General features: G+C 32.8%; 1 protein-coding gene across 1 annotated transcript; it reads right to left on the bottom strand.

The window, feature by feature from the left end:
* Nucleotides 1–3,766: 3,766 nt before the first annotated feature.
* On the bottom strand, nucleotides 3,767–9,366 carry LOC127736384 (transmembrane emp24 domain-containing protein 6-like). Its single transcript, XM_052246895.1, has 4 exons — nucleotides 8,968–9,366; nucleotides 8,063–8,180; nucleotides 5,342–5,499; nucleotides 3,767–4,202 (listed from the first exon to the last, which is right to left on the bottom strand). Exons 1-4 carry the CDS (start codon nucleotides 9,184–9,186, stop codon nucleotides 3,969–3,971), a joined length of 729 nt encoding a protein of 242 aa, XP_052102855.1. The 5' UTR covers nucleotides 9,187–9,366; the 3' UTR covers nucleotides 3,767–3,968.
* Between the last annotated feature and the right edge of the window lie 288 nt (nucleotides 9,367–9,654).

Below are 9,654 nucleotides of genomic sequence, written 5' to 3'. Positions count from 1 at the left end.
TTATGGGTTGTAGACCCTTTTTTACATTTTTTTGTTTAAGTCAAGTACAAATCGATGGAAAATTGAGTTGAAACCTCTATTTTCACTCGTAGAAGACAATGAAAACCAATTTCTGTCAACTTTCCTTTAAGATAATAATTATTTTCCTACAATAACAGTTTTGGCAAATTCGATATATACTACTCAAAGAAAGGTTTGCAACACTTCTATTGAGATTAAAGGGGGTCAAACTTTGAAGGCGCATATCTTAGTAGACAATACTCAAAATGATCTGAAATTAACAGCATTCCTGTAACAAAGGAATTTGAATTGATTAAAGAAGACAAATAAAAAAATATGATAAAAATTTGGAGGATACAAAAAGTGTCCCTCCCACTTTTTTTTCATTTTGTTGCGAGAGAAATGTTACTGTCTGTTCATATGTAATCAATTATACCATCAGATTCACCGCGTCGTCAATTGTGTTCGTTGTATGCATTTTCTAACTAGACCATGTACAAAAAATTGTTCAAATTTTGACCAATTCCCTCAAAGTTTCGGAACAATGTAGCTGTGTGAAATTAAACCAGCATAACTGTAGTACTATTGAATACAAAAATGACTGAAGATTAAGAAAACACAAACTTGAAAGATAAATCGAAATTTTGTTTTATATCATGTTCAATAAAAAGTTGTGTTGCTAAACTTTCGTTGAGTAGTATAGATAAAAACAAACATGCACGTATTTAGAGGTTATATCCTATTTTTACACTGTGAATAGGTGGACTTCTAAATTACAATTGTTTTAAGTTCGTGACTTATCGTATTTATTGTTTGTAAATAATGTAAACATATTGATACAAATGACAAGAAAGGAAAAATAACTTGTTATGGAAAGTCCATATTAATGTACTTTTTATGTTTTTGTCTCAAATAAAATTCCCTTTATTTTTTTATTCTTCATTTGTTATGAATAATATAATACAATTTTATATAGTATTCTCTTTTCGAGCTAACACCAAGCTATCACGCATGGTTCTTTGCATTTGCGAGAATTGGCCTTTCATATTTGCAAAAAAAATCATCTCTCAGTTGCGCGACAAACACCGCGGTTAATAGTACGAATAAAGTAAAACATTCATACAATACAGTTTATATTATTTAAGGATTGACTGAAACATTTTTCTGTCTATGAAGAAATACAAATGTAACATCAAAAATGTGGTGCACACTGAATAACCAGCGTAGCTGGTTATTTAAAAGTGTGCACCACATTTTTTAGGTTATTTGTCTTATTTCGAATAGACAGAAAAAAAATATTAGTCATTCCTTACAATTTAATTCTAAATTCCATATTTAAGGAGTACATCATGAAAAAACGTTGATGACGTCACGGTCACTTGATAAAATTATGTCTATGAGCTGATAGTCAAAAACTTTTCAGCCAATCAGAAGACGTGTTACATCCAAAGTTAAATTATTTTAAAGTAATAAGATGTGGCATTAACTATCCAGTAAATACCAAATGACGAAATGTAAGCACCATATGGCCTTCAGACAAATGTCTGATGATTAAAACTCATACCGTATAGTTAGCCATTAAAGGTTCAACCAATACAAACGATAACTCACTTTCATTTTTTAAGTAAAACGAAAACAAATATAATAGACAGCAATAACGACTACCCCTGAGTTTCAGGCTTTAGACTTTATAAGACAGACATATTAAAAATGTGCACAGCGGGGTTACAATTTACTTCTATTATTTATTATCTCTTCCATTAGCCTTCATAATACATATATGTAACAGGGGAGGTTGAAGTATGATAACATCGAGCAGGATAAGTTCCTCAAAGTTTTAATAATATAGGTTTGTACTTAACTCAGTCCGTTAGTTTTCTCGTTTGAATTGTTTTACATTTGTCATTTCGGGGCCTTTTATAGCTGACTATGCTGTATGGGTTTGCTCATTGTTGAAGGCCGTACGATGACCTATAGTTGTTAAAATCTACATCATTTTGTCTCTGGTGGAGAGTTGTCTCATTGGTAATCATATCACATCTTCCTATTTTTATATTAACACAATATCTTCGGTATGCATCATAAAACTATGTGTTTTCCCCATCTGTTTTCACGACGATACTTTTTTACCTCTATTAGAAAAAATATAACAAAAATACCGAACTTCAAAAGGGAGGAAGTTCATAAAAACTGACAAAATCAAACGTTAACAACCAACAGAACGAGAGAAAAAAAAAACATTCCTGACTGGTACAGGCATTTTCAGAGGAAAATGTGGGTTAAATCTGTTTTTATTGCTAGCTAAAGCTTCCACTTGTGTATAGTTTCGTTGTATTGGCAAAACCGGGCGAGCAACAAAAATAGACAAAACTTAAGATAATACTTTAATATATAATAAAAAAGCAACATGAGGATGTTAAATTTGATGTATGCATTTTTGTGCTTCTTTGTTACATTTGTTTGTTTTTATAGTGATTAAGATGATAACACAATGTTGACTGCTGTACCCCTATTTTTGACATTTTTACCTATTGTGTCTGTTTGTTTTGTTCACGCATCTTCGTCAATGTAATGGAATTTGATGCGACTGTCATACAAGTGAGAGGTTTAGCTAGCTATAAAACCAGGTTCAATCCACCATTTTCTACATAAGAAAATGCCTGTACCAAGTCAGGAATATGACAGTTGCTATCCATGCGTTTGATGTGTTTGAACTTTAGGTTTTCCATTTGATTAGGGACTTTGATTTTTGATTTTTTTCTCGGAGTTCAGTTTTTTTGTGATTTTACTTTTTATCTACTCTTAAATACACTGTGTAATCTGTATGCACTTGTTTATAGTTTCGTTGTATTGGCAAAACCGGGCGAGCAACCCAAACAGACAAAACTTAAGATAAGACTTTTCTTATATATGTATGTATGTGTTGTCATATCCTTTGTTTATCTCTTGTCATGCACCTCGGAATGTGTACGCTATAAAATAAGGAGATGTACATTCTTATATATCTAAGTGACTTTCAGTTATGCATTAGAGAACTTGTGTTTTTTTTTGTATTCTGTTTTGTTTTTATTTTGTTGTTTATTGTTTGTTTAAGTTTGTATTGCCACAAACATACTGTTAAATAAATGTTTAATGACAATAAAATTGACTTGATTGGATATAGTATATCAAAAGAGATTCGTATATGGGATACAACTAACTTTGAAAATTTAATCGTCATTTAAGCTACCTGAAAAATTGTGCAAAATTAGTATTGTTTTTTGGGGTAACATTTAAGAAATGTACATGATGTATTAGTAAATGAAATATAAAATTGTGGCGCCAATAAAATACTGCATACAGAGAATAAAAGAAAAGCAAATTATATCAGTCTCGGAATTTTAATTTGAATGAATGCACGTATCACAAATCGGGGTTGAACACAAAAACAGGCAAAAGAAACAAAATTTTACTTTTATAAAATAATGTATATTTTCCTTAACCCATATGAAATTGTTATTTTTTTACATAAATTACTATGATATTTCACATTTATCCTAAAATTTAACACAAATGTGCCCATTTTACCAATTTAACACTAAATTATTATAGTTCGTTTTGATTTGGTTTTTACCATTTAATTTGTGCGTCCTATTGTCTTTATAGTCATGAATGAATGATTTTTTTTTACGTAATGAAAACGAATGAAATATTTGCCACTGGACGTTAAAAATGACAATGAATCAATATTTCATGCTATTTGTTTTAATTGGATTATACTAGACACTAAACAATGAAATTTTTATTCATTTAAAGTTATTTGTTTGCACAGAAAATACTATATAGTCGTTGAACTGTTCTCTAACTGAATTGTATTTAAAATATAACAGGCACGCACTTCAATTAGTTCTTTTCCATTTAACGGAATTGGTGTGTTTGAAAATAACTATCACCTCTGATATTAAGTCACGGGTTCGGAAACATGTTATTCAGGCCCGAGGTTTAAGGCTTGGTGTCACATTTGGAACTCTAAACAATCTTCTTACGAAGTACACTTGGAAACCGGAAGTAAATACAGTAATGAATATATGCAATCCAGACCACCAACTTATGTAGTTATTTATGCCGATGATTAGGTACCAGTCTTTTACAACTGTCATTCGGGATTGCAACTGATGTTCTCCGGCCTGCTCGATTGATTTCTGAACAGCAGAAATAGATGTCTGCAAATAAAGCGTGAACGCGATTAGCATATACAAATTATTTCTTTTGTAAGTAAAGTCAAATTATATAAATGTTCAACAAAAGTTACACTGAGCTTAATATTGTAAAAATAATCTAGAACTTATCTAATGGAAAAGATTTATAAATTGGTGTTTTTTTCCATTGTGATAACTTTTTTATTTCATTTGTATTGCTTTGTCGACTATTTTAAATGGCTGGTCGTTTATACTCTATGTCTTTCTGCAACTTCAAATTACAATGGCCACCGCATTGTTACTTTTTTCTTTTACTTAAAAAAGGGAATGTTCAAGGTATCAAAAGCTCAATATCGATTTTAGATCTAAAATCTATATATTGGCTTTAGATTTAGTTTCAACAAATACACACGATACTGCTAATTGTGTACGAGAACAAGATTTCACAAAAAAAAAAATCATTGGGTATGATAAAGGTCAAAATATATCACCCCCCCACAACCACCACCATCACCACAAAAAAACAGAATCTCATATATGCATCATATTACTAAGAATACATAGTTGAATTTCTTAATAAATAAAAAAATGGGTAAAAAATTGTGAATGTTGTTTCTGAACATCAATACATATTTGTATAAATCAAAAAGTTAACTAAAAATTCTATAAGGTCCTGAATGAAAGGCAAGTGCTATTACCATAAGGCAATTTCGTTAACGCCAACTCGAATGAAGAATGCAGATCTGCATTCAAACTCCAATTTCTTAACGGGAAAACCATTGAGAAACAAGCGCAATAAATGATGAACTTTCTTACTTTTACTTTGGAGAGACATATTGACGGGTATTATTAATAAATCATCCTCTTCCTTTTGCATTTACGAGGGGGGCTCAGAAAACGAGAGGTCTAAGTAGTTCATCTACTGTATCACTAGCCTGTCAAAACTGAGGTCGGGCCCCGCATGTAGCAGGTGTGTTCGACTGCAATCTTAATTGAAGGTCAGCGGTTCTCTCGGCTTCCTCCACTGCTAAAAACTGGCAGCCACGAAAAGCCGATAATGCTGAATCTGGCATCAAACACCAAGAATCATCAATCAATCAATGTTATGCATTTAATATCTGTCTGAAAAACATTATATATTATGTGCTACATGTATTACTCACAGTGAAATTTGAAACTGTTAAATGGACGCCTTCTATTTCCTCTATATATTTGTCCCATTCCGCCGTTATATATGTTCCCATGTAAAAATAAATCCTCTTTGACCCGTAAAAGTATCTCGACATGCTTGCTGTATTGTCTATACATATAGTATATATTCCTTTAAAAGAAAAATATATCATTTTTTTGATAAAAAAAAAATATTGTTGGGAAAACTCTTTTAAAATTCTTTTCATTTTATAATATACTGTAGCTAGCTTTTTGTTTCGTTTTCATCCCGCTTTAATTGTAGAAAGACCGAGGTTGTTAGAATGGTACTCCGACCAGCGACTATACTTGATAGCTTCTACGATTGAAGATAAATAAGAATTTTTATATACCAAAGTACAATTAAAATTTACAAGTCAACTGTATGTTTGGTTGATTGTTTGCTTAACGTCAAGTGGCAAATATTTTATGCATAATCCGATAAGAACGTTCTGCAAAGAAAGTCGACCAAGATGAATGGTTTTACGAGTCGACGTATCACATACAAACACCCTAGCCATGCAAACGTTTAATACAAAATTGCAAACAATGCGTCTACAGCATATTGGACACAAAATAAAAGAAAAAACACTAAAAATTTTACTAGTTGGATAAATTAAAACGAAATCTTAGTTTTTATTGCTGTTTTCCTTCTTATAAGTTTTTCAAGGTAGGTAACGTATGTACATAGCTTACTATTACACTTTTTTTATTAACGTACTCACAAACACGTGTCATGCTTAACAAAAAGAAATTGACCTAGTCAAATAAATGTATTGTGTTAACATATATGATATGTTACATAATTATTCCCACCTACTTCGCAGATTTGTACCAATTTGTGTAAAATACTAATGCTGTTGATTATCGCTGAACCGATTTAAATTAACACAACTGATAGTAGCGCAGACCACATAAACCTCCGATAAAATAGACGTACAACGACTTCAACGAACTGATCATCAGATTGGGTTATCCCCCATTTCATAGAAACAATCTTAACAGTAAACAAATTGTTTTTCCTTACAATTGTATTTAATTATTCCTAGTTTTGCTCATTGTTGAAGGCCGTATGGTGACCTATAGTTGTTAACTTCTATGCCATTTGGTCTCTGGTGGTGAGATATCTCATTGGCAATTACCACATTTTCTTATTTTTATAACTAATGCAATATGATTGAAAACAAAAGTTTTAACTTAGCTCAATTAGATATATTTGAAGCGCAATTTTTAACGGACCCCGAGGGTGAACGGGGAATAAAAATATGGTGACTCTTGATCGTCTTCCGATCCGTAGTATAAAAAATCTTGCCAATGTGCGTTCGTTTGGTTGTGCGGGATGTATAAATACACATCCACGTCTGATCAGAATTGGGAAGTTAAATGCAATGCCTCGAGTAGAGAGAGTTTCGCGCTCTCTGCACTTTCAGAAACCTTGCAGCAACTCTTTGAGAGGTCCGTAGGTGGCAGGTTGCAAAGCTTAATTTCTGTTCCTATCCAATGCACCCTCATTTTCCAGAGGCAGTCCAAATATCTGATCCTTCATCCCAGTCGACTTCTATTACAGGACATACATTTTGTATGTATTGTTCATTTGTTCTCGTCCTAAACATGTATGGAATATTTTCCACTGGACGTTAAGCAAAATACAATCAATTAATTTATATTTAATGGAGGAATGTGAACATTCTCTGATTTTTGTTATATTGTATATGATGAGTCTAAACATTTATTTAATTAAAGTCATGTCGCTTTTCTAGTGACGCGTTACTCTAATAATAGTTGGCTTACACTAAATTTTGTGCTGACTTTCATTCTTTGACAGACTTATTCCATATATGTAGAAATTGCATCATTTCCAGAAATATCAACATTTCAACATAAAAAAATAAAATAAGGAGATATGGTATAATTGCCAATGAGACATAAATCAGAGTCAAAGTGAGGCGGATTTCCGAACCTATAGGTCACCGTACGGCCTTCAACAATGAGAAAACCCCATACCGTATAGTCAGATATGAAAGGCCCCGACATGACAAAATGTGAAACAATTCAAATGAAAAAACCAACGGCCTGATTTATAACAAAACAGTACACGAATAATAAATATGTCAGCAACCAACGACAATCACTGATTGAGATTTGGCGTTGAACCCCCCTTTAAGCACAATTGCTATATCGTGACTGACAGTTTTTAGTGGTGGAGGAAGGCGGAGTGCTCACAGAGAACCACCGACCTTCGACATGAAAGTTAGCAAACGTAGTTGATAAAGACTGGAGTCGAACGCACCTGCCACATACCACAGGATTGACAGGCTAGTGATAGCCCCTACTTGCAAAAGGAAGAGGATTAGGACGATGTATTGACAATTCTCCTCTTCAAAGTCAAAGTCATTAAATTCGTCATTGCTTCTGACTAGTTAGTGCAAGCTATCTATTTTCAGAGTAATACGTCACCAGAAAAGCGACATAACTTTAGTCTTTGGTTTAGGCTCCTGACTTACTATCTATACGGAAGGTCGATAAACAAGGAACTCAATATTTCAATTGGTTTCCAAAGATTACAATGTAGCTGGTGGATAGTTGTCTCATTGGCAATCATACAACATCTTCTAATTGCATATGAATATTCATTAATTTAAATAGTCTAAAAGTTATGCCAATTATATTTACACATGTATAATTTAACCTTTAACCTTCTACTGTAGTCTCATGTTCCAAAGAACCCTCTGTTTGATCTATTTGTGAATCTAATATTTCCATATTTGGGTCTCTCAAAATGACGTCGATAAGTCGGTCTCCGCCTCTTAGTGCCTGAAAAAGCAAATACAATTTTAGATACTACACTAATAGAGTTTAAAAAGGGGGAGGGTTAAAAGCTCATTATGTATGTAAAATACGGAGATGTGGTACGAGTTCCAATGAGACAATTATCCACCAAAGTTCAAATGAAGTGGATGTAAGCAATTATAGACAACCGTACGACCTTTAATAATGAGAAAAACCCATACAGTATAGTTAGCAATAAGAAGCACCGACATGAAAAATGTGAAACAATTCACTTGAGAAGACTAACGGCCTAATTCATATCACTACAATTTACGAAAATCAAATGTGACAAACATGAACAAATGACAACCTGTAAGTGCCAGTTCCATGTCAGGAGCCTCGTCATTGGTCGGATTTTGTCACACACACTTAATACTGTTGCCATCCTTTTAATTCGCTATATATCTTTGATAGATGCTGTTAATGTTATTGTTATCGACTGGGGGGACTTAAATCTTGACAAGTTGTATTGAAACTTGTCTTATGCTGAAGACTTTATGCTTTTTGGTTATTTTTTGTCGTTTGGTGGCTGTCTCATTGACGTATAGCCGACGCCTTTCACATAACATTTGACTGATTGTTGTTTGTTAAACGTCCAGTTGAAAGTATTTGATGCAAATTCATAAAAAAAAAAAGTTATTTGAAAATATCGTAAGATTTCTAAAAATGATATATTGGAAATTCCTTTAAAGCCCCACACAATTTATGTTTATAAATTGAGACACCACTTTAAACTTTACTTTCGGAAATCGTCGATTACGTTTTCACTCACCTCAAATGACACATATAACCTGGCGCCTTGAGCAATTTTCTGGTAAAAACATTGCTCGTCTCCCGCATTAACTTCAACTTTGAACTCATAAGAAACCCCTGGCAAACCGTCAAAATCAAAATCTTCATTTTGTTTGTCCAAAACTTGTTCAGATTTTAGCACATTGATAAAAGTCAGTAATGTTATAACTCCTGTCAAAAAGAAACCGTGAGAAACCATATTGTACACGTATGTGTACAAATATAAGATTATAAGTAGGCCAAGACATTTGTAGATTTTCTCAACATTACGTATACTTAACTAGGTGAAAATGTCAGTGTAAACAATTGATATCTTTGTAATATTCTTATCGTAATCTTCCGTCCACTTGAAGTACATTTCTTGTCAACACCGGTTTGCTCCCTTCGATGTTATAAAAGAAAGACAACTTTGTGTGAACGAAAGAATAAAAAAATGTGTCCTTTATTATTGGAAAAGTATTACATAAAAAAAAAACTCCAAGGTAAATTTAAAAAGGGGAGAGTGTATAAAAACTGACGAAATCAAACTTTAGACTGTATCAACCAACGGAACGGAAGGAAAACAACTGTCATATTCCTCACTTGGTACAGGAATTTTCTGAAGAAAATGGTGGGGTAAACATGGTTTTATACAGCTCGATAAACCTCACACTTTTATGAAAGCTAT

Source organism: Mytilus californianus, unplaced genomic scaffold (assembly GCF_021869535.1).
Source record: "Mytilus californianus isolate M0D057914Y unplaced genomic scaffold, xbMytCali1.0.p SCAF_30, whole genome shotgun sequence".
NCBI classification, from domain to species: Eukaryota; Metazoa; Mollusca; class Bivalvia; order Mytilida; family Mytilidae; genus Mytilus; species Mytilus californianus.
Note: the sequence above shows the minus strand (reverse complement) of the source record. Positions and strands in the feature narration are given on the sequence as shown.

Excerpts from the sequence above, each read along its gene's own strand:
- LOC127736384 (XM_052246895.1), bottom strand. The coding sequence starts at position 9,186 with ATGGTTTCTCACGGTTTCTTTTTGACAGGAGTTATAACATTACTGACT. Across the intron at positions 8,181-8,967 it reads GGTTATATGTGTCATTTGAG|GCACTAAGAGGCGGAGACCG; the intron begins GTGAGTGAAAAC and ends TTGCTTTTTCAG. Across the intron at positions 4,203-5,341 it reads TAACAGTTTCAAATTTCACT|ACATCTATTTCTGCTGTTCA; the intron begins GTGAGTAATACA and ends CTTTATTTGCAG.